This window comes from Desmodus rotundus, chromosome 9 (genome assembly GCF_022682495.2).
Source record: "Desmodus rotundus isolate HL8 chromosome 9, HLdesRot8A.1, whole genome shotgun sequence".
Lineage (NCBI taxonomy): Eukaryota > Metazoa > Chordata > Mammalia > Chiroptera > Phyllostomidae > Desmodus > Desmodus rotundus.
In genome coordinates, this window is record NC_071395.1 from 35,637,032 (window position 1) to 35,662,115 (window position 25,084).

The following is a 25,084-nucleotide window of genomic DNA, read 5'->3' on the forward strand; positions in this document are numbered from 1 at the left end:
GGTTCTGCGCCCTGGGGGTGGAGACCTGGGGGCAAAGCCTGGCTCAGTGCCGGGGGAAGGAAGGGATCCGGATGCCCAGCCGGCAGGTCTGGGGCTGGAGACATGCTGTTTTGGGGATCACCCGGACACCTGGGGAGACAGAAACGGTTATAATGGCAAACCAGATAGTTTCACTGACCCTTCAATCCTATTCGCCCTCGTGACTGAGCGAGGGAATGGAGGCAAAGAAAAGCTACCTGTCAAATAGCCAAGCCCTAAAGCAGCAAGCGGGGTTCCCTAACTCCCTCTACACGCCATAAATATATATACAATGCCTGAATCACATATATAGGCCTATCATGCAGTAGACTGTTGTACCCCGGTACAGTCCACTGGCATGACTGACAGACTACAGAGGAGGTCTGTGGGCAGGGACTCGGAAGGCACAGGGTAGATGCCCCGCCCAGAAGCAGCTCTTATCTGTGGGACTATTTGGAACCCTTGTGTAGTAATTTATTTCTTGAGGCTAAAGTATATTCTCATTTATGGTTCTCTTAACTACATCCTCATGTATGGTGCTCTTTAAGCCTGATTTCACTAATTGCTCACCATGAATGAATATGCTCACTTCCCACTGACTAAGAGGGTCACAGCCTGGGGCGGCAGAGAGGAGACTGTAGGGACAGGGGCTGAGAGGGTTGAGACCCAAACCGGTTGTGTCTTCCTCACCCTTCTGTCTGGGACTGGCCCTGCACCCCAGCGTCCCTCCTTCCTAACACATCACTACACTCTCTCATCGGGGGCCTTTAGCCCGTTCCCGTGGTAGACAGCCCGGTTTGCTCCAGCCTCATCAGTTCGGATTGGCACTGGCCACTAGAGTCCCACACGATGGAGAAACCCCAAGTGTGTGTAGGTCTGCTTGGGGTGTAAGTGAATAAAGACAAGGTTTCAGCTGCCTGTTACGGGCTCATAAATACACATCCATCTCAGAACACAGCACCCATGAGTGTGTGGGAAAAGAAAAAGAGAGGCGGTTGCAGAAGGGGAAAGAAAGCAATCGATAAAACCCAGCTGAGCTGGTTCATGTTTCCGGTGTTTCGTCAACAAGTTTACCTCCTGAGCAGAGCGGTGGACAGAAGCTAGTTACCAGTTCTGTCTCAGCGCCTCTCCCTTGGAGGCTTCATAGAAAATGAGAAAAACTAATCGCCCGAATAGGGGCTCAAACAGTTGGTTTTTTTTTTTTAAATAATAAATTGATTCCAGCTAATGTGACTGATTTTAAACTGTAGGTAAAGAAATGGTTGTACTTCAGAATTAGACACAAGCCTTAGTGTCCCTCAAGAGCCACTTTATAGAAGAATGTCTTTAAGATTTGAAGGAGTTCAATCAGGCTGCTTCTGAAAGATTTACTGTTACGTACGGTGCAGATTCGGCTTAGGAAGAAATAGGATGCTTGTTAAGGACCCAAGAGTACGACTTCAGAAACAGTGCAGGTTAATTCAGGGCCTTCGGAGATGAGTTATTCTGCTAAAATAAGCCCAGCAGCCTTCTCACAGCCCGAGACGCACGTCCGTATATGGCAGTGGGCCTCTGGCGCACAAACCGGCCGACCTGCAAAGAGCAGTGTGGGCTGCCTCGCTGCAGATGTGCAAGGGCCAGTGATTCACACAAGCACTAGTGTACTTTGAAGAAAGATCAGTAACAATCTGGCTTAACATACTCGGTGCAAAATAAAACAGCACATGCAGGCCTCCTCTTTTCTGCCCCTGAGTCAGGGAACAGCCCCACTTGGGTAATGTCTTGGAAATGGTTTTCACCAACTGATTGGTTCTTTCTGGTAGGGCTAGTTTCTAGGTGGTTTAAGAAGAGGTATGAGACTCTATTCAGATAGTCTTGTGCCCACGTATGAATCAAGGCACATAGGTTTGATGGATTTTCTTAGGTTTTCAGAAAATTCCACCGTGCTAGTTCTCTGCACCACTCAGCATTACGTATGGGCTGAGGAAAGTTGAATTTGTAATGACTGGCAGTAAATTAGGGTCTTTGATGTTTTTTTTTACCTGATATACAAATACTATAAGAACTTGTATAAGCATGGCCGTGGGGGTAGGAACAGACTAGAAGGGAGAAGGGAATAAGGGCAAGCACACAAACAAACAGAAACAAACCAAAAATGGCCCAGGGGAAAAGCAAAAAGTGAGGACAGATGATCCCTTAGTCCCTACTCTGAGAGCTGCTGGGTCAGTTGGGCCACAGTCTCAAGGCTCAGTGATGATGCTGTCGACCACGAGGATTCAGGCCGTGGGGCCAGGTGGTGGGATGGGGCACATGACAAGTGGAAGAAGGAAGAACAGGTTAAGTGTAGCTCCTGGTCCTAACAAGAACTCCCTGACTGGGGGAAAGTGGGAAAGTGTCACGGTTTCTATGGAATCCAGTCACCTTGAGAGAGAGTGGGGGAGAGACGGGGGATAGCGAAGCTGTTTTTGCAGGTGAAACAGCAATATCACAGCCACAGAAATCATACTGTTTGCTAATGGCTAAGGGTAGGTCCAGCTATGGGGTCTTAGAGATAAAGTCTCAGAGGGAAGGTGAGCTGAATAGTTGCCATGGCAACTGAATGGAGGATTGGTCCACTTAACTGTCCCCATAGTAACTAAGCTCCTGGAGAGCTATAGAGGAATTAGTTATCTTAACCTACTACTGTTATCCCCATGGTAACCAGTCTCTAAATGACAATAGTAAGCCTTAAGGTGCAATCCTAAAACATCCTTTGTCCCTAGAAAAAGGGTGGGCAGGAGGCAAGGGAATGAATTTACCTCCCTCCTAGGCCTCCCAGGAGCTGAACACCTTGGGGTGTGGGGGGTGTGTGTTTGTGGGCTAATGTGCTAAGACAGATACATGAGGTTCCTTCTTGCCCCCAGCTCATTCCTGCCCAACTCACTCATGGGTTGAAGTGGACGGTGCAGCTGGGAGGGGCTCCCCTTCCGGCTACACATTACCATTCTGGTGCAGGGTGCGCCGGCGCTGGCTGGACTGCATGCTCAGGACCAGGTACTGCCTCATAAACTCACTGAACCGCTTCTGGTTGGCCAACTTCCGGGCCGACTTCCGGGCCCCAGTGAAGCCCCCAAACCTCTTCTGCAGCTGCTTCTGCTCCTTCTCTCCAGCCTCATCCATGCCCGGCTCTGTCTCTGTCGGCTCTTGGAACAGGCTCCTGACACGGGGCATTCGCTTCAGATGCATCTCGGTGGCTCTTGGCTGGTAAAGAGGAATTGCCAAGTGCCCTGGGTCCACAGGGCTGAACTGCCAGGAGCCCTTGGCCATCACCTTGCTGCATGGGGTCCAGAGAGGGCTGGACAAGACCTTTCCTTCACATTCGATGATACACACCTGCAAAGACAGAGGTGGGAGAAGGGAGAAAGACCAGGTGGGCATTTATTCATCCAAGGCAATGAGGAGAGAAAGTCCCTCTGTACCAATGCAAGTACTTCTGAAACATCCCTTTATTGAGTCCTGTGCAGCAGTTTTACCTGTAATTCTTTAGGCTCATTGAATTTCAAAGTTGGAAAGAAAGAGAAAACTATCTGACCCAGCTCCATCATCTCGCAGGTGAAGAAACTGGGGGCTGGGAGATGGGAGCTCACCTGACCCCAGGTGACACAGCAAGTTAGTGAAGAATGTGCACTAAAACTGCACCCCGCTCTAGACTTAGTCAGGGTTCTAGAGCCCAACACAGCTCCTGCGGGTCACCCATAGATAAGAATTCAATTTTGTTCTTTCTCAGGCTCAGGGGAGGTCAGATTGGCTTAAGAAAGTGGGGTTGCCAAAGTATGCAGTTAAATCTGCATGGTTATTTTAAGGTCACCAGGTAAAGGTCAATCCTGGTACTAATTTTCCACCCCGCCCCCAACTCGTCCTCACTATTGTGCATCATTCATAAAAATGAAGGTCAAAGTGCTTTGGGATGTAGGCATGTTGGGGGGGTTTCAGGTGGGAAGAGGGACCATCCAATACAATCCAGGAGACCCCCCAGGCTCCTGGAATCTTCTTTGCTGCTCTGCCTCTCCCGGCATCTCCACTTCTCATCTGGATCAGCAGCCTAACCATGCCGTTTCCCTGACTCCTCCCATCTGGTCCTGGCCTAGCCGGCACTCTTCCGCGTTCCTGTCTCTTTGGGTCTCTGGGAAGCCTCTGCCTCCAACTTTGCTTCTTATTTGCTGTTTTGGCTTCAGCCCAAGTTCTCCTCTCTGTGTTTCTGGCCTTAGCTGGATGAAAAATCTCACTTCCCTGTGACCTGGCCCTCATGGTCAGCAGGAAGCTGCAGAGTCTCTCATCAAGCCTTGGAGCTCTTGCCTGGCTTATAGGTGCCTCTCCGGGCAGCTGTGGGACACCAGGACACTGCTGGCTGTGCCCTGTAGTCCCTAACTGGGGAGCAAAAACACTCACCCAGGGGCTCACTGTGGCACAGAGGCCTCTGTGGGCAAAGTCCAGTGGGTCCCACACCTGGGTGCGAAAGCAAACCATCTACAGAACTTTAAAAACCACTGATTCCAAAACCCCGTTAAATCCCTGAAGAATAGAAACAGGACTTGAATTTATTTTTACTAAGCTCAGGTAATTCTGATGTTTGGCAAGGTTTGGAAACCACAGATGTCGTCCATGTTCATGTGTCACAGTAAGATTCAGCAATGTGTCCAAACCTACACTGTTAGATACCAGTATAACCTGAATCGGGGGGAAACAAGAATCGGGGGGAAAGCCACTCTCCCTCACTGGTAAGGCATCCAAGGAGCATCCTTGCCAAGCCCACACACTAACGAGAGGTGGTGATGTTGGCACCTACTGATTCTCAAGCCGTGGTTTTTGAGCACGTCTTCTCCATTAGCTTTTCTCCAGAGAAGAAGGCAGAAGTAATGCGTGGTCAGTGCCAACCCAGCTGAGATATCTGGAGAAACCTCTTTCTTACCCCACCATGTCACTGTGTGTGAGAGAAGGATAGGCAGCTTCCATAGACGGGAGGGGCTTGGGAACAACAGCGGCTGCACACGTGAGTGTTCTGTAAGAGTGGCTGCTGGGGTTGTTAGGGTGCACAGGCTTAGCCCATCCCCCTGGAGACTTCGGCTCAGGGCGCCCAGGGTGGGGGCCAGGGACTTCCATTTTTTGCAACCACTCCTGGTGATTCTGGGGCTGGACCTGAGGGGGGAGAAGCCATCAGGGAACATGGGGGGGCAGAGATTCCATAAGAGGTAGGCTCATGTGGGTCTGTCCTTAGCCTGCTCCTGAAACACTTTGAAGAAAAGCAAACAGAACCAATTTGTGACACGTTCTTTCAGATCATAAAGCCCTTGGGTTATTACTCTTCAGCGTGGGTCTCAGCTCGGGGAGGTTTTGCCCCCTGCCCACCCCAGGAACATTGGCAATGTCTGGAGATATTTCAGTTGCCACACGGCAGATGGGTAGGGGAGATGCTGTCACACATGGGCAGAGCCCAGGGATGCGGCTAAATATCCTGCCACGCACAGGGCAGTCCCCTCCGCCCCCAACAAATAGTCATCCAGCCTAAGCTTTCCTCAGTGGCGAGTCTGAGAAACCGTCCTCTGCAGAGTCAAGGGGAAAGCAGGAAAGCGTGGGCAGCACGGGAAAAGCCTGCAGGAGTGCAGAATTTTAGCATTGAAGTGGATCTTTGGGCACACCTCACAGAATGGTAGCCCCCAAATGCTTGTGGAATTGTTCTTCTACCTTCCATTTACAGGAACAGGTGGAAGTTGTCAAACCTAAGGGCTATGAGATCTTCTGCAAGCCCCTGAGGTTTCTAAGTGCAGATGGTAATTGGATTGTGTGTCAGTCAGAGAAAATGAAATTCTATGATCAAACCAGAGGCATAGCCCTTACCAAGACTTGTCATATTGTTAGATGCATTGGACACTAAAAAACCCTCTCAACCCGTGATTTAGGAGAAGGTTTTCGGCAAATGGGAGGAACCCAAATTCACAACAGCATTTGTAGCACCAGATGGGCATTGGGGCTTAATGCCGAACCTTCTGATCTGAGGTGCCCACCAGCCTCTTCCCAGGGCTGCGTTAATAGCCTATTAAGTGAGCTAGACGCATTTCCACAGCCCACACTGATGACATCGCTACATTAAGCCAGAGTGTGGGTGAGCATCTGGAATGTCAGACTGATGCCAAATTGATCTGTAAAGTTGCACTTATGGGGAAACTGAGCAAAGGGTCGTGTGGAGGCCTGGGACCACAGACGAGGGAACAGGCACGCAAGCCCATCGGAAGGAGAAGAAGAGGCTCATTTAAGTTGTCAGGTTTCTGTCAGTAAAGAATCAAACCACTTCTGACTGAGAGGCATTTGGGGGCTACCTGCTTCGGGAGGTTCTGCTGGAACACCCGAGGGCTGACGCCAGCAGATGAACAGTGCGAGAGAAGAACGTAGCAGAGGCTCCTGCTGCAAATCAACTACCAAGGGTTTTCATGTAACGGAGACAGAAAGCACTAACAGGAGGCAGTTTCTTTTTGCTGTCAGAGTTTTAGGAAGTTTTTACTGAATTTCCCCAGGCCTCTCTTGAGTTTCCTTCTTTGTCTTTAAAACATGTGGTTTTTCCCACTTGAGCTGGTACGGTGAAGACAGTTAGATGAAAACTGAGGACATTGCAACGGGTTTTGCACGTGAGTCATTTACTGACCAAGATCATAGCCTAAGTCAAAGCCAGCCGTCCTTGGACCATGGACTTGGAGTGAGAAGTAAAGGAATTCTTGATGAAGCCCAAGGTCCAAAAGGTCCTGGGAGTAGCTCAGGACCATACGATTTGGTGGAGGGGCTGGGGAGTTGACCCGGCTGAAATATCTGAGTGCCCCCCGCCCCAAATCACACAGTGGACATACACAAGAGTTTCAAGATTTGAAAATGAGAGGTTGCCTACATTCTAGACATTTCATGAAACTTAAAAACCAAGTAGGTTAAAAGTAAATACAAACTAGAAACCCAGCAGCCAGGCAGCCAGGCAGCCCGGTGCTGTGGGCGTCAGCAGGCGCTGCAAGGGGTTTGCCCCTCACTGGAAGGCTATGACTGGCTATTTTCTAACTTGTTTCAAAAGCGTAAACTACCAGTACTGTCTGGACCCCAGAGATGTAGGATGCTGTGGATACATGGAAACGTGCTCCAGATTCTTCACTGGTGTCGAAACACACCAGTGTAAAAACTCCACAGCACCCGTACTGGGTGCACCTGTAAGGAGACCAAAGTTCTGACAGTTTTACAGTTTCCAACGCGCTGTGCCATACACTGGGCTACGGGTGGGATCCCCAGAGCCATCAGCAAAGAGAGCTCACGCCTTAGAGCGACAGAGAGACGAACAAACCAGTGTCAGAGCACAAGGGAGGGAGGGGCCGGCAGAGAATCAGCAAAGTGCTCTCATAAGAGGTGAAACTTAATCAAAGTTTAAAAAAAAAATCCTCACCTGAGGATGTATCCATCAACTTTAGACCGAGAGGAAGGTGGGGGAGGGGGGGATGTGCAGAGAGAGAGAGAGAGAGAGAAACATGGATGCAAGAAACATCTCTCAGTTGCCTCCTTCACGTGCCCCAATCAGGGATTGAACCCACAACCTAGGTATGTGTCCTGACCTGGAATTGAACCCTCAGACCCTGGTCTGCGCTCAACACTCCAACCAACCGACCCACCTGGCTGGGGCTCAATCAGAGTTTTGAAGTACTAGAGGAGGGAGAGGCATGTTTTAGATGGAAGGGCAATTTCCTGGAGCCGTGGGAAGGCCGGGAAAGGAAGGCGGGATTTCCGGGAAGTGTGGAAAGTGATTGGAGCTCAGCAGAGACCAGGTGTGGGGTGTACCTTTGGCAGTTACCTGTGGCCTGGGAAGAGCTGAAGGCCTGGATATGGGGGCGGCGTCTCAGAGGGAGAGAGTACATGAAGGTAGGAAGCAGGGAATCTTGGCGGTCATGATGTTTTGGGGCGGGGAGAGGAGCAGGAACCCCACAGAAGGCAGAAAAACAAGAGTCAGAGCAGCGGAGAGCACTGGGCAAGTCACCAAAGAGGAGCCTGCCAGTCGGCCTGTGGGTTCGGGGCTTAGAGCTGCTGGTGGCCCTGAGAGGGCAGCTGGGAGTGATGCAGCAGCAAGGGGGTCAAGGTCGTCATCTTTCAGAAAAATGACAGGAAGGGAAGGAAAGAGCAGGTAGGAGAGGGGGAAAGAGAGGGAGAACGCAGGGCGGGAAATCAGCGGTGCGGAAGGAGGAAGAGGAGGGGCAGGAGCGCAGATGGGAGGCAGGTGGGGGGAATGAAGACAGGTCCTGAGGTGGCTGGAAGGAGACTGGAGAGAATTTGTACTTGCTGGCCGCTGTCTTCTGCTGCGGGGCAACCCGAGGTCATGGTGTCTGTGGGGCGGGAAGTCACACTAGAGTTTCACAATCAGGTGTGAGTTTGTTAGAAGGACTTTGCATCCTCCATGATTAATTCACCTTGTAAAACACACATCAGAGCAGAGTCAGGGGTATCCTTGTGGTTACGTTCCTAATGCTTTCTTCCACTGTGAAACACGTAACACTGGATTCACCATCCTAGCCATTTTCGGTGGCCGCTCAGTGGTGTGAAGCGCACTCGCACTGTTGTGCCGTCGTCACCTGCCTCCATCCCCAGGGCTCTTCTGTCTTCCCAGCCTGAAAGTCCCCACCCATCAAACCCCTGCTCCGCGGGCCCTCCAGCCCCAGCAACCACCCTTCTACTTTTCGTCTGTGAACTTGACCCCTCTAAGTAGGACCGTCAGCATGTGTCCTTTTGTGTCTGACTCTTCACTGAGCACAATGCCTTCCAGGCTCACCCATGCTGTTGCCGTGTCCTTTTTAAGGCTGAGTGATAGTCCACTGCCTGTACATGCGCATTTGTTTACCCATTTGTTATTGATGGGCACTTTGGGGAGGTTGTGAAGAGTGCTGCCGTGGACACGGGCGTGTACGTATCTTCTGAGTCCTGGTGCTTTTTTGAGTGGGAGGTAAAGGGTTATAGTTAAAGCTGGTGCTTCAGGAATTGTACGTAACCTTCAGACCGGTCTAGGCTGCACCCTGAGACCCTCCGCAGTGTGGGGATTGGGAGATTATCGCTGCATCCACTCTTCACTGGTTTACACGCAAGGGACATTGTCTACTCTGTTCACTAAGACCAAGGGAAAGTGGTTTTTTCTCTTTTTTAAAAATGTATTTTATTGATTATGCTATTACAGTTGTCCCATTTCCCCCCTTTATTCCCCTCCACCCTGCACACCCCCTCTCTCCCCCATCCCCCCCTACAGTTCATGTCCATGGGTCAGACATATAAGTTCTTTGGCTTCTACATTTCCTATACTATTCTTACCCTCTTCCTGTCTATTTTCTACCTACCAATTATGCTTATTCTATGTACCTTTTCTCCATTCCCCCTCCCCTTCCCCACTGCTAACCCTTCATGTGATCTCCATTTCTGTGATTCTGTTCCTATTTTAGTTGTTTGCTTAGTTTATGGTTTTGGTTTTTTTAGGTTCGGTTGCTGATAGTTGTGAGTTTGTTGTCATTTTACTGTTCATATACTTTACCTTCTTTTTCTTAGATAAGTCCCTTTAACATTTCATATAATAAGGGCTTGGTGATGAATTTAACTTGACCTTGTCTGGGAAGCACTTTATCTGCCCTTCCATTCTAAATGAAAGCTTTGCTGGATGCAGTAATCTTGGATGCAGGTCCTTGCCTTTCATGACCCTTCACTCCCACTCATCTTTAGGTCTCCTTAGCAGGGGTGTCCAACCTGTGGCCTGCAGGCCGCATGCAGCCCAGGATGGCTGTGAATGCGGCCCAACACAAAATCGTAAGTTTACTTAAAACGTGATGAGATATTTTTGTGATTATGTGTTGCAATGTACTTACTGTGTGGCCCAAGACAGCTCTTCTTCTTCCAGTGTGGCCCAGAGACACCGAAAGTTTGGACACCCCTGCCCTAGAGACTTCAGTTCCTCCAAAAGCCCCCTTTGCCCTCCCACACTAGGTTGGGGTCCACGGCTCTGTGTTTCCCCAGCACCCGGGATTTACTCTGTCATGGAGGGATTCTGGCTGCAAACTCTACCCATCTGCTCGCCTTGGGGTCCCTTGTCTTAGGAAAACCGGGGTGAGTGAGAGGGCCGGATGAACTTTGAACAGGTTATCTGGGAATGCTTTCGTGACGCAGTAGCTGTTACGGTTCGGAAAAAAGGGTTGAAAACCACTGAGCTGGGGTGACAAGAGCTCGGTGTCTGGGCCGGCTGGGGCTGTGCCTGCTCATCACTGGTGCCTTTGCCCTCCCGGAGCACTTGGGTTCTATGTTCGGACCCTTGCCTTGAGGATGGTAGTTGCTTTTGGTTGATTTTAAAGGTGGAGGAGTTTGAAACAAGGCATCTTTTCAATAAAGTTTATGTTACAGAGGAAAAAAAAATTGAGTTACTTTGGGTTTAATAGGAGAGGAATAACTATTTAAATTGAAATAGAAGCCATGGAGAAAGCAGCTTATTTAATATAAAGAAATTTAATGTTGGATTTGCATTTCAAGTTCAAAATTTAGAATATGAGAGAGCGTTTGAGCTGTTCACTGTGGAATTGATTATCTGCCACTAAAAATGAAGCACAGCCTGCATGTTCGGCGGGAGGGGTGGGTAAACATCACACTGCGCCCACAGGGGATTAACGTCGTGTTCAGTAACACGGAAAATCGTCCTGGTATATAACGCAGCCAGTGCCGCCACTGGGGTCCTTCCTCTGGCTGGTGGGGATAAGTGTGATTTTAATTTTCTTTTTTTAAACTTCTCTAATTTACCAAATTCTCTAAAATGTGAATGCACCGCTTTAATAATTGAACAAGATGGCAGCATGGGCAGGCCTTTTTCTGAACGGGGCAAAGTGGAGAGTGACAGGGGTTGCCTTGGGCCAGGCCTCAGTTTCTCATTCTGGGTCTGCCCTGGAGGAGGCGGGAGGAGGAGGCGGCAGTGCTCCTGGACCTACCTCCAGGTTGAAGCTGCCCAGAGCGGGGCGGAGCTTCTCTCTGCAGGTCAGACAGTCCTTCTGACAGCTGCCGGACACGCTGGAGAAGAGGCTGAGCAGCAGGAGGTCACACAGCAGGATTTTCATGGTGCAGCAGCAGCAGGCGAGATACTGGAACACAAAGGAGGGTGGGAGGTGATTAGAACAGCCGTTCGGCGGGGATGGAAGCAGCTAGAGACCCTCACATGGGGCAAGCCAGGAAGACACTCTTCAGAGGGGGCAGTGCCAGGGCCTGAGACTCGCCTCCCCGCAGGGAGTGGGTTGTCAAGGACACAGGTGGTCCACTCCTGCCAGCCAGGCCTGATGTTCACACAGGGGCTGGTGTCAGGGCTGGTGGGGGGAGCACCCCTGGGGTTCCTGCCACCCTGCTGGCTCGACATGCATCAGCATTTACAGGGAGCCAGCGGCTTCCCTTTGCAGCTTAGCTGTGTGTGACCTTAAGACAACCTCTCCAAGCCTCAGTTTTCATAGCTATGGACGGGGGATATAGTCACGCGCCACGTCATGGTGTTTCGGTCAACAACGGGCCGCATGTGCGACGGTGGTCCTATGAGAGTATGGTGGAGCCGAAAAATTCCTGCCGCCTAGTGATGTGGTGGCATCACAGTGCAGCAGCTCCCGCGTTTGTGGCGATGCTGGTGCACGCAAACCTACTGCGCTGCCAGTCGTGTCAGAGTGTGGCACCTACAGTAACGCACAGTATGTGATACTTGGTAATAAATGACTGTGTTCCTGTTTGTATATTTACTATACTATGCTTTTTGTCATTATTACAGTGTGTACTCTTTCTACTTATAGAAAGAGTTTGCGGTAAAACAGTGTGCCATGCCTCCCCGTAGCAGCCTCTTACACCCAGAGTTCACCACCTCTCTCGACTGCGTCACTTTCTCTTGTGCTTTATTTCATTCCGTGTCCTTTTGTGCGGTAACATGCTGTGTGGGCTTATGGTCCAGGGGCAATCAGCTATCCCACACGGCCCGGGTGTGAAGAAGGCTACACCACCTAGGTTCGTGTAAGTGCACTCCAGGGTGTTCACCGAACCGCAAAGTCACCGAGCAATGCATTTCCCGCAGCGCACCTCTGTCACGAAGTGGTGCGTGACTGCAGTGGCACCTGCCTCGTCACAGGGCCGTTGCAAAGATCAGCTCTGTGAGGGGATTTGTGTGAAGTGTTGTGCGAGAGTGAGATGTGTAAAATACAAGATTTCTGAGGGACCCCTGTGCTTCGTCTCTCTGCCTTCTCTGCCTCGGCCAGGAACGCCCCACATCCCAGAATTCGCTCCTGCAGGAGGCTCCCGGCAGGTTCCTTGTCTGTTTCTCCTGCTGGACGAGAGCTGGCCCTCTGACCACAGGGCCAAACTGTTCGTTCACTTTGCTGTTCCATGCAAAGCACAGGGCCAGACGAGTGGAGTCAAAAAATGGACAAAGAAATTATCCCAAGATAACAGCCCCAATGGTGGCTAGTTAGGTCCAAGTCTACATTCTTTACTGGGACTGCCTGCAGGATGTTCAGTCTTCTCTTTTCCTCCTTAAATTGATCCTGTGGTGAATCCTTCTGAATCAAACAGTTATTTCCTTGGACTGAATCATGTTGGGCCCCTACAGAACCCCCTTTACTTGGAGGATGAATGGGAAAGGGAACAAGGGACTTTCTGGGACTGTTGCGAATGTTCTTGCTTGAGGTGGAGGTCACAAAGGCATATATGTTTGCCAACACTCACTGAATTTAAATTTAATTCTGTGCATTTCACTGTACAGAAATTTTACCTTAATAAAGGGTTCAGTGTAGACAAACAAAAATAATAAACTTTATTGCTTTTTCATCAGACCATACCGGGGAAACCTATTAGACTTGCCACTCAAATGCAGTTCGCACACCGGCAGCATTAGCATCACCAGGGAGCCTGTTAGAAATGCAGAATCTCAGGCCCCTTTCCAGAACCGCTGAATGTGGACCTGCAGTTTTAGCGGGATTCTGAGGTGATTCACACGCACACTGAAGTTTGGGAAGCGCTGGTAGAATCTGGATGTGAAGTGGAGCGGGTCAGTAGGAGGGACCCCGCAGCTGAAGTCACCCAGTGGCCATGCTGGGGCACCACCCCAGGTCGTCTAGTGCATCATCCATGCATTTCATACCAAGAGGATGCGGACTCAAAGATGCTCAGTCACTGTTCTAGTCAGAGGTGACGTGTGAGATGGGTTTGAATGATGAGTAAGTTTGCCAAGAGGACAAAGAAGAGGGCCTTTGAGAGACACAGAAACCCCCTTTCACAGGTGCGGAGGAGTCAGGGACACAGCCTGTGAGGGCCACCTGCCCACACTCCCTGGGGAAGCACCTGCTGCGCGAGGAGCTCTGTCCACATGGAGCAGCGTTGTGTTTGTCATCCTGAAGGGTTTGAGCTTCCCCGCAGATGATGGGATGTCCCGGGCTCATGATTAATGAGCCTGAACTCTACGCAAATGAATAAATCTCAAATGCAGTTTTCTTCTCTATCCCGAGGGCGAATGCACAGGTTGAGATTTATCGCCTTGGTTGTTGTGACAGCCTCCTAATTTGCCTAATGGTCTGCCCTCCTACCAAACCACCTTCAAATCCGATGGCGATCCTGAGTGCTTAAGGTGGTTCTCTGGCTCCTGTTGGGACTTAGCACCACTCCTGCCTCTTCTCCAGCTTCGTCTCCGGCTGCTCACCCTCGTAAGTCCTCTCTAGTTCTCGTGAGTCACGCACAGTTAGCGGCTCTATCAGGTACTTAAGGGCTTTGTGTGTTGGCGCTTTCTCTTCTTCTACCCAGAGCCCATGTCTCTAACTCATACTTCATACACACCTTGAGAATTACCCCCTCGGGGAAGCCATCTCCCTCCCCTGCTCAGAGTTACATGCACCCCCTGCTGCGATGGCATGGGGAGCAGCACATCAGAGCAGGAGGGAAGCGAGCCTTAGGGGCCTGTCAGACAGGCACCACAGTGCCCAGGGTCACAACCCTGGGTCACAGGGTCGTGAGTGCGTTTTCCCATCAGCTCATCCCTACAGGCTGCTGGTTCGGATCCCAGGTCTGCAGCTCAACCTGTTGTCTGTAAAAATGGGGCAATAATAGGATCTGTCTCACATGACAACTAACAGGTTGATGTTTGTAGGCAGTTAAAACAGCACCTGGCATATAACAAGTGCTGCATAAAAACTTAGAAATAGAGAGCCCAGCACACAGCCTTCCCCGGAATGCTCTCACTGCCCCTTGCAGGGCACTTACCACAGTGCGCTATGCAGCTGGACACATGTGTATTGCTCCCCTGTCCTGTGACTTCCTGAAGGGCAACAATCGTGTTCCCTGGTTTTCTATTTCCAGCACTCAGATGGGGCCGGGGCTTAGGAGGAGCTCAAAACGTTTGATAAAGGGCAGTAGCATATCTCAGGATCCCTCTTCCCAAGGCGGAGCTGGGGAGTGTCTGGGAATCTGCCTCACTGGGGGCCAGGGTGCTCAGCACCCAGGGGCCACTTCAGCATCTGTGCCGTGGACAATGTGTCTATTAGCTAATTGTCCAGTTTGAGGGGTGGCAACTAGTTTTGCTCCAGAGCAAGACCACATGCCACCCTGAGTGGGAAGCCCGTGCATGGTTTGGTAGAAGACTGGTTACAAATGGCAGCCAGGCATGGTTGGGACAATGTGATAGGCTGAGTTTGTACAGGTGGTACAGGTGTAGGTAGGCAAGCTATGGAAGCCCATCACCACTTACAGGTTCTTTGGAAGAGAAAATGTTTTTTGAGTTCTAAACAGCCACCATATAAGTAAATGTCCTAAACTGAGGGCTTCTTGAATATATCTTTGTTTAATTTGAGCATTGCCTTTACATTTCTTATTCTACTAAATCTCAATCCTTCTAGTCAGGAGATATTTTTGTGGAATTTGTCCAGAATGGCGTGGCTGTGCTTACTATGGCCACAAGATGGCAGCACCTGTATGTCCCAGAAGAAAGGGAGGCTTGGCGAAAAGGGCCTGCTTCCTTCCTTAATGCAAAATTGCAAGACATGATGTTGCATAGGCTGAGCTGATTAAGTTGGGACAGATGTTAATAAAATGCTCTCCAGCTGAGTTATTTCATGAACTGCATTAACTGTGGCAACTTGGACATCCAGGAAATGTTTGATGGATTGGCTGATATCTGTGATCTCAAATTCTGGGTAAGTGGGTTTTTAGGGTGAGGTGCAAAAAGAAGATGAGCTCCTGGGACATCTGGTAGCCTTCCTACATGTAAAAGGCGGGCCTTCTGTGGTTGGGCGCTGGGGTGACCTTATTAAATCTACTCGGCATAGCCTGGCCCTCCCTGCTGGTCTCACTCTCTCTCAGTCTCAGACCTCTGGGTTCCCCCTCTGTGTCCCACCCCTCACTTTTAACAAGTGACTCCACCTATTAGTATTTAAAAATCATCCCTTCTCAGTGCTATTCATTCTCTTCTAAAGTTCAAAGAATCCTTAAAGTGGGAATGACCAGTCCTAGCTCATAAGTCATTTGTGATTTTTAAGTGAGCTCGATATAAGTGAAAGCTCAAAATACATGTAATTCTCCTAAGAAAAGGGGCGATGTTTTGTGTTTTTGGTACTTCTCAACACCTAGTATGAGGTGTTCTAGGTTAAGTTAGGTTTCGAACTTTATTAAAAGTTAAAAAAAAAAGTTCAAAAGACACATTTGACTCTTAAGAAGGCTGGGCAGCAGGTATGTGCTTTGTTGTAGCTCTGTCTATAAGTTAATGCCAATTAAATGAAGGCAAGTAATTAGTTAATTCATGACTTATATTTATGGTTAACCTTTACATTTTGTAGCTGTGGCTTTGGGTGAGTTAGTTCTCCACTGAGAGCTTCAGTCTGCTCAACCACGAAGTGGGGGCGATATAACAGGTTTTATTTGTGCTGTTTTTACTGTGCAATCGTAGCCAGTACAAAAAGTTACCCCAGTACGCACCTGAATTCTACATGGCTCGTATTTCACTTGGCAAACGAAGCCCAGCCAACAGTTCTGCGTGGTGATCCTATTATATTTAGAGATCTGAACACCTCGTATTGAATAAAGAAATGTTTAATTACCTTCTTGTTCGGTAATGACATCTCACAAATTTAATTGTGCTTCACTGTTTATAAAGATAAAATACCACCGTTTTAGATTTAATCTATTCGCAGGTAATCTTGCTTCCGAGGACAACAGAATCAGTCGCTTATCTGTTTGGAAAATTACACGCGAAGCGTTAGTCAAAGGTAAAAGTTAATCATGTGTTGTCTTACAACCCGTGAGAAGTGCTGTTATTCTGGTGCTTTTGGAGGAAGAGGGAAGATGGGCAGTCTCCTGTTAGAGGCCTGCGCCCGTCCTCCTCGCCAACCATGTGTGCAGAGATTGTTTTTTACAGATTACAGGTGATTCTTACATTCACATACAACCCTACAATATTCTAAGGTGGACATTATCCCCCTTTCCGAGGTAAACATAAGTTCACAGAGGTCAGGCAACTTGCCCAAGAGCATCCAGCTTACCAATAGCAGAGCCAGGACTTGAACTCAGGTGTTTTGACACCAAATGGTGTCTTCTGGGAAACCATAGTCTCCATATACTGGTTCTGCTTTGGAAAGGTTGGCAGATTCTGGTGGAATCTTGTTGGGATGGTCTCTGTTTGTGTGTAATGGTCATCACATGACTATTATATTCAGAATACTGTGTGCCAGGCACTCTGCCAGTTGTTTATAAGCACCCCTCCTTCGGGGTGAGGGTGACTGTCCCCACCGTGCACTTGAGAAGACCTGACAAGGGGCACGGACGTGGAGCGGCAGAGCTGAGACTCAGACCCATCTGGTTCCCAAGCTCATGCTGTTCCCAGACCTCCCCGTGATCTCCGTAGCTGTCTGTCTGCTTCAAGAGGCTGAATTCATTCTCGGGACCTCCTTTTGTCCTGAACTCAGGGTCCCCCCTTTATTGTGGGCTCTGCCCAGTTCACAGGGGGATTTTTCATTGCCCCCCAGCACAGGGGCTTGTCTCCCACACGCCCCACTTCTTTGCCCCACTGCAGACAGATACCTACACTTTGCTTGTGCACCAGCTCCGGCCGAGGGAGGCCCTGTTAGTTTCTTTCCTCCTCTAATACACTCACACTCAAAAAGGTCCCCTTTCGGCTCTAAAATCCCACCTGGGAAGAGGGGGGGAGCGGAGAGGAGGTAGAAGGCAGACCAAGTGGGCCCGGGGCTGGCAAGCAGTGAGTGAACAGGAGCCCTGTGTGTGGAAACCAGAGTCCTGGGTTCGAGCTCTGGCTCTGTGCATATCTGTGGGATCCTGAGCAAGGCCCTCTTTCTGGGCCTCAGTTTCCCCTTCTCCAAAAAGAGGCAGTTGGATTAGAGAGTTAATATTTTTGATTTTCTAAGTGGTCAGATATTTGTGTTCTCCCAGTAAGGGAAGCAGGAAGGAAGGAGGAGGGAAGGAGAGAAGCGAAGGGCTTGGTGAACTAGCAGCTTCTGGGCAGCATGGACCTGAGGCCGTAGTGACAGCCCAGCCTGGGGCTCAGGGGAGGTCAGGAGGGGCCCACAGGCACGAGTTCTATCAGGGTTGCTACTGCATTCAAAAGCTGTCACTCTTGCCCTGGCCAGGTGGCTCAGTGGGATGGAGCCCCATCCCGCACACCAAAGGATGCAGGTTCGATTCCTGGTCAGGGCACATTCCTAGGTTGCAAGTTTGATATCCAGGTTGGGGCGCCAACAGGAAGCAACAGATCAGTGTTTCTCTCTCTCTCTCTCTCTCAAAATCAATAAACATATCCCCAGGTGAGGATTAAAAAAAAAAGACTTTTAAATCATAATGTCAGGGGAAGTATTATAAACAAAATGAAGAAAAGGTATCACTATAATTTTCCTGACTCTGACCCACAGTTCCACAAGATACTGTCGAAATAAGGTAAAAATTTAAAAGCACTTATTTACTTTTACACTGCAATCACTCAATGTTCTTGTCAAATAGATTAGAAGATACAAATCAGCAAAAGAGCAAAGGATCTGGGCCAGTAGTCTTCAAACTTCTTTAAACCCACCCACCAGCAGCCTGGTTTTGAGCACGCATTCCCGATTACTCATTTATGTACATCATACAGCCCGCTCAGGTGCAAATAAAACAAGGTAACGTGAAACACAGTCTCCACGCCCTGCAGCCCCGCGGACTGAAGACCCTGGCTGTGAGTCCTGAGAAAGCCCAGGACAGTCTCACAGGTCTCCTCTCCCGGCATCAGAAATGCTGCACACACGTTTCCTGGCTGGATGAATGGGGAGTGGGGGTGCGGGGAGAGCACAGGACCATGTGAGAAGAGGGGAGGCTGGCTCTGAGCCGCGGTGGGGAGGCAGTGATGGCCTGGCCGGCCGGTGACTCCCTGAGACGCGGGACTCCTCCTGCGAGGCAAGCCCCCCACTTCGCCTGCGCAGCCAGCCCTCGGAGCTGGCCTCACCGTGTTGCTGCAATGCTGAGGCAGCTGCCAGGATCTGAAACCCCACAGGTTCACCCAGAGTCAAGACACACTGTGATTGTAGCCTGTCTAGGAAGATGCCCAGAAAATTGGCCTGGCCCCGAAACTGGTGTGCCCCAAATCTCAGTTAGTTTTGTTTAGAAGGAAACCTTTGTGTTAAATCATGGAGCACCTACAGGCATTTAAATGGAAGTGCTTAGAAAATCCAGCTTGCCCAGCAGTTGAAGCCACTGCGACATCTGTCATGAGGATTCCTGGTTTGGCAGAGGGGCCGTCCCCTCCCCAGGACAACTGACGAGTAGCCCCACCCAGACTCAGAACTGGTAGCTTTCAAAGCTTGCGTCTCAGGCTTTGGTGGCTGTGGGGCCGGGGGCTGACGTTCGCTGAACCGCACTGATAGAGGTGCAAACACTCTCCCTAAATCTCACATCCCTACCGTGTGTTTGTGTCCGCGTGCGTCTTAGCATGAAATAAGCATGTAGACGAGTTTAAATCACGGTGTGGCACATAACAGTTTCCATAGATGTAGTTCCTTTGCCCTTGTTTTGTGCCTTTGTCCCAGCTGCCCCCTTTCTCTCCAAATCCCTCCACCCGTTCGCATCCTTCCTCGCCTTACTCGAACCCCTGCAGTCGCTGGGGCCAGTGCTCTTTGCCTGGACTGCCTCCAGCATTTGCTGGCTGGACCGTACAGTGTAGGACGTAATTACAGACCGCCTGGCATTGTCCTCTGGTTGTCTCATGGTGCTTGTGCTGCCCACCCCTAACCCTGTTGGTCTGCAAGCACACCTGGCCCTAGTGGGCGATGTGCTGGACTCAGGGAGGCTGGACTCAGTCCTCTGTCCGCTACCTCCTGAACAAATCATTTAACCTCTCAGCTTCAGTTTTCAACTGCAACACGGAGATAATGACACCACCTCATGGGCTGTTGCCAGGGTTAATGGGTGTGGAAGCATTGTCTAAGATGTAAATTATTGTACAAACCTAAAGGGCTGTTATTATCACCTCTGCTGAATCCAGCCCAGCCCCAGCGCACCTCCCCTGCCTGGTGGAGGGGAGAAGATAAATACCTGATTGATTGAATACAGAATGGCTTTGTGACAGCTCCTGTTACAGGCTTCAGAGAGCACGGGTTTGAGCCTAATCTCGCAATTACTCCCTTCATTGCCGATGCAAAATCCCCTGCATTCTCTGGAGACTGGAGGACCCTCCGCCTTGGCGGCTGCGCCGGGGTGGCTGTCCCGGGGAGAACAGAACTGCACCCCCCACCACCCCAGGCTGCACATAGCGCCCTCGACGGGCAGCATGTGGGACGGTGGAAGCTGCTTTACTAAGGTGGCTGCTGGGGACAGGTACTCCAGGGACCCTACCCTGCAGGAGACTCGGCGAGCATACCTGATCACTAGTCCCTTTCTGGTAAAGGTGTCGCAGCATCCGTGGAAGCGTTAGAATATTTCCCTGCCACACTTTATAAACGTGGGAAAGGAGCGTGCGTGCAGCAGCCACCCACAGGCAGCGAGAAAGAGCAGCGATTTCTTCGGGAGGTTTTGATAAGAAGCCAGGCGTTTACTTTCCCCTCTATGTTGAAAACTCTGGCTTCGGCTTGCTGGCGAATGCCGTGCAGCGCTCATCTTTTGTTAGCCTCGTGAACAATGTTCCTGGTTATAATTGGGGCAATTATGGACTGCTCGAGGAAGCGAAACACAGATGTTTAAGCCCAGGATCAGGGTATTCAAGTCCAAAGCAGCTTCCTTTAAATAGTCCATTTCCCGAATCATCCTGCCTTACTTGAAATTCCCCCAGAACTTGTCCACGTTCAGAGTGAGGTGGGGGAGGAGAGGATGGGTAATGGAGGGAGGGGAAGCCAGACGCACAGGCGGAGAGACGCACAAAGAGAGAAGGAGAAAGAAAAGGAGGCGGAGAGAGAGCGAGAGAGTTTGGGGGACTTCTGCTCATCGTGGTGTTCCACGGGACCCCGGCAGAGACCTTTGGGTGGGAGAGATGGGCAGGAGGAGAAAGACGCAAAGAAAGAGAAGACACTCAAAATGACTCAGGGTCTGGGAGACCAAGGTCATTCCTGCAGAAATCGATGTGGAATTCACATACGGTAACCGCAATCAGCCAACTGTGACTGGTCCAGCACAACGCCCCAGGTCCGACTCTCCCCACCTCAGCACTAACAATTCCCTTGCAGAGCATGTGGGAGAAGGGTTCCTTTAGGATCGAAAACCCAAATCCAAATCAACCAGCCTGAACACACCAGGAGGGAAGGGGAGAAAGGGAACCAGTCAGCTGCACAGAGAAATCACTCACAAAGGTGCCTGGGGGCTTCCCAGGGCCGCCCTGCAAGGCAACCCCGCGCCCCGAGCCTGCCCCTTCCACAGCCTGGCGCCCACAGCCACCTTTTCTCAACAGACAGGAATGACAAGTAGGGGCCACATCTGGGATATCAAAACTTTTCCTCGTCTCCAAGTTTGGCTGGCTCTTTCTTCTGTATCTGTCTTCAGGATAAAAAGCCTCGCGCTTCCCTTCACCCTCCGTCCCAGCATTGAAAGTAAAACGAATGAAGAAATTATCTCGCAGGACAGTGGCATCCACACTGGACAAAGGAGAGAGGCCGAGGAGAGAGCCCCTGCTGCCCTGCTCCCCCAAGGCTCCCCCGGCACTTTGTCTCGGGCTGGGGTTCGCAGGCATCGCCTACCTGAGAGCTGTCAGTAGCCTGGCTCCCTCGGATGTGAGGCTCGGCTCGCCGTCTCACCCGCAGCAGCATATATATCCTCCCCCCCGCACGCACAGCCCTCCCCCTCCCTGCCCACCTCGATGACACACACACACAAGCTGACCCCCTTGAGCAAGTGAACAGCAGGACCTACAATCCTTCCCGGCGCTCCCCGCCCCCCGGCTCTGTGCTCAGACCCGTGACGCCCCAACCTCCCCATCAGCCCATGCCTTCTCAAGCCTGCTGTACCTGGACTCGGCTCAGCCAGGATCCCACAGCTGCCTTCCTCTTGCTTCCAGAGGCACTGCGAGCACTGACAGCCTTTTCTGGTAAGTCAGTCAGACAAAAAGACTGCTGGTGACAGTGACGAGTCAGACCCCAATCCTCGAGTCTCCTCGAGCAGCCTTTCTGGCTGAGGAGTGAAGACTAGGGATCGGGCAGAAGGAGGGGAAGCTCATGCTGAAAGCTCCCACCAGCTGGGAGAAGCCCGGAGCTGAGCTGAGCACCCCCTCCTGTTACTGCCCCACAAGCACCAGCAGTGATGCCACAGTGGGGAGTGGCTCTACCTGCCACAGGCCAGGGCGGGAGGCGCTTCACAGGTGCCCACAGCACAGCACAGTATGAATGCTGGGACTTCCGACTTAGACCAGAGTGTCTGAAATTCTGGCAAGTTACTTCTCCGAGAACTTCAGGCCCTCCTTCTGTGAAATGGGCGTAACGCCTTCCGGGATGCTTGCGAGTAGCAAAATGAGATTCTGTTCGGATTTGGAACACATGGGACCTTTAATAAATGAGAGTTCTGCATCCCCTCCATCCTTTTCACATTGAATAATGCCAGCTGGATCTAAAAAGCCCCTGTCAACATGTAGTGTCACAACAGAGAGCTTTTAAAGCTGCTGCTGTGCTTCAGGGTGTCCCCCCAGGCACCTTAGGGTCTTGCCAGCTGTTGAGGATGCTCCACCACTCCATGCAGAGCCTCCTCCCCTTCCCTGCAGGAAGGTAGCTCACAGGCAGCCCAGGCAACGAGTGTTAAGATTCTGCAGCGTCCTTATGGAGCCCACCTTTTCTTGCCATAGGCGAATCGCATCCTGACATCCTCCTTGGCTTTCCCAGGAAGATCCCCAAGTATTCCAGAATCCCATTGTTTGAGCCTGTATCATCCGAGGAGCTCAGGGACCTTCTCCTGTGACAAGCCAGGCTCTCCCATCACCCTGAGACTGGGTGGAGAGGGATGAAAGAAAGCATGTGTTCTGACTGCTAATAGGCATGGGGTTTCTTTGGGGGATGGCGGAAATGCTCTGGAATTAGATAGGGCTGATTGTTGTACAACACAGTGAATGTACTGAAACCCACCGAGTTGTCTGCTTGAAAGTGGTGAATTTCATGTTGTGTGAGTTGTATCTCACTGAAAAATAGAAGAGAAGGAAGGAAGCAAGCAAGCACCTATCTTCCCTAGGTAAAGAGCAGCAAATTCTAACAATCAAACTTCCCTTCATTAATATTCATAGCCAAAGGGCCTGGGAGAACCGCATACTCATGATTTTCCACTTAGATCTCTATTGCCGGGAATCTTACACTTTGTTACTACAGGGCAAAGCCACCACTGAGAAATCAGCATGACATGTGGTCAGTTTTGCATCTTGATATATTTATATTGGGGGTCCACTCCTGGAGCTTGATTGAGCACATGCCATGGCAGATATTGCTGGTTGCCTACTCATTACCCATACCCGTGTTCTTCCTTACTAAACACTACCCTTGATTTTATGCTAGGTGGCAATCTGTTCAGCTAAAAGGCTACATTTTCCAGACTTCCTTGTAGCTAAGTGTAGCCCATGAGAATCAAGCTACTAATCATTGGGTGGAGATTCCAGGAATGTTGGTTAAAGGGGAACGATTCAGCTAGAAGAGACCTCTTTGTGCCCTCTTTCCTTCCTGCCTGGAACACAGAGGTGATGGCTGGAGCTCTAGCAGCTATCTTGGATTATGAGACAACTTTCAGGATGAAAGCCATGGAGATGATGGAGCATAAAGATAGGATTCTGGGTCTCAATAACTATGAAGCTGCTGTATCAGTCATGGATTTCCAACCTCCAACTTTTTTTAAAAAGAGAAAACACTCAAATATTTATTTCAGACATAAGTCAGGGTTTAGTTAGCTGTTGCTGCATAGCAAGCCACACCAAAGTCAGGTTTAAACAACAAGCCATTTTTCTGGTTGGTGATACTGCAAATTGGCAGTTTAGGCTGGGGTCTGCCGGGTGGTTCTTTGGCAGCCGGCTTCAAGTTGCTTGAAGTGGTTGACAGGCTCTCAGCTAGAGGCACCTTAGTGTGTCTCACCCTTCAAGTGTCTCTCATATCCTTTCGGCAGGCTGTCAGGCTTGATCTCATAGGAAGGCTGAGGTGCAAGCATAAGCAAGTACAGTCCAACGAAGAAACAAGCAGAAGCATGTAGAATCCTTTGGACTTAAGCTCAGAGTTGGGGCTCCATTGCTTTTGCTGCATTTATTAGCTGAAGGCAATCAAAGGGCAGTCTAGAGCCAGGTTGGGTGGACACTACCAAGTCACAGGACAGAGGGGGTGGCTAGACAGAGGCTGTCCACTGGAGCCACGGATTGATGACTTTAATCTACTGTGTTCTCTTACATGCGGTACAAAATCATTTGACATGATACACTTCTCTTTGAGCACCTGGCCATTTCTTTGGGTACCCAAGGGCTTTTCTTCCCTTGCAGTTGAGGGACAGAAAAAGCAAGAGAGAAAACCACATACCTTCCCTGAACTTTTCTTTCCCACTTAGCGAATCGAAGAGTTGACCCCGATGACCTGGAAGTTCTCTTTGGGTGGAATAGGCTGCATACAGTGGCAGGCTGTCTCCTATCATGCATGGAGGGGAAGGATGGGAGGGAACCGAGAGAGGGAATTTGCAACCCTGGTGTACAGGGTATAAGAACCTTGCCTCTCAGAAAAGCAAGAGAGGACCACAAAAGGTCCAAATTGTGTGGTGCTCACAACCACTTAAAGGCTTTTTCCTTGGTGCTTTGCTGCTGACTCATGGTGTTTTGAGGTCCACGGGCCTCCCTTGGGTGTGGGAACGGAACTGGTCACCAAGCAGCAAGCTGCCCCTGTTCTTCTGACTGACAGTGTGCATTTGTTAAAACCATTTTAGAGAAGAAGTCACACAGCCTTATTTCCGGGGATTACGAGGCAGTGGACATTCACTTCTGTCCACGCCAGCTTGCCATCCTCTGGCAGAGAGAGGCCCCAGCCAGAGTGGCTGCAGGAATTAGACTCCATTCAGTTCTGACAGGTGCGTTTTAGGAGCTCTTAGAAGGACCACTGGAAGATGTCAGCAGCGGGAGTGCAGCGGGAAGAAGGCAGCCGTAGCTGGGCTCCCACCTAGGGCTCCTGGAACCTCCACCCACCCAGCGACCTCCCCCTCTCACAGGAGAAAGCCTCTCACCACCAGGTGTTTAGCTGTTTGGAATTCACTGATTAATTGCAGCACCTCCAGCCAGTTGGTCTCCTTAGTAACCACACTAGCAGGGTCCCAGCTGGAAAAGCGGCTTCTTATTTTCAAAGAGGTCAGACCCTCTTCACATTTTAAAACACCTTGAATTATAACACAGACAGATTTTTCAAGCAGAGAGACAAGCAAGTTTCTCCATGACTTTGCTTCTAAAATCTGAATGGGCTTTTGGGCTATTGGGGGAAAGTTGAATTTACTAATCAGTAAGAGCTAGGTGTTAAATGAAGAGTTGGGCAAATACAGTTTCAAGGCAAACAGCCTTGCGGGTGCAGGTGTTACTGTCCAGGGTTTCCAGCCAGGTGCTGTGCTAGGTGATGTGAGG

General features: G+C 50.3%; 1 protein-coding gene across 1 annotated transcript; it reads right to left on the minus strand.

The window, feature by feature from the left end:
- Positions 1-36: 36 nt before the first annotated feature.
- Positions 37-21,228, minus strand: PNOC (prepronociceptin). The gene is made up of 4 exons (XM_024568595.4): positions 21,216-21,228; positions 10,998-11,147; positions 2,921-3,369; positions 37-129 (listed from the first exon to the last, which is right to left on the minus strand). The coding sequence occupies exons 2-3, from the start codon at positions 11,121-11,123 to the stop codon at positions 2,968-2,970; spliced, it is 528 nt and encodes a 175-aa protein (XP_024424363.2). The 5' UTR covers positions 11,124-11,147; positions 21,216-21,228; the 3' UTR covers positions 37-129; positions 2,921-2,967.
- Between the last annotated feature and the right edge of the window lie 3,856 nt (positions 21,229-25,084).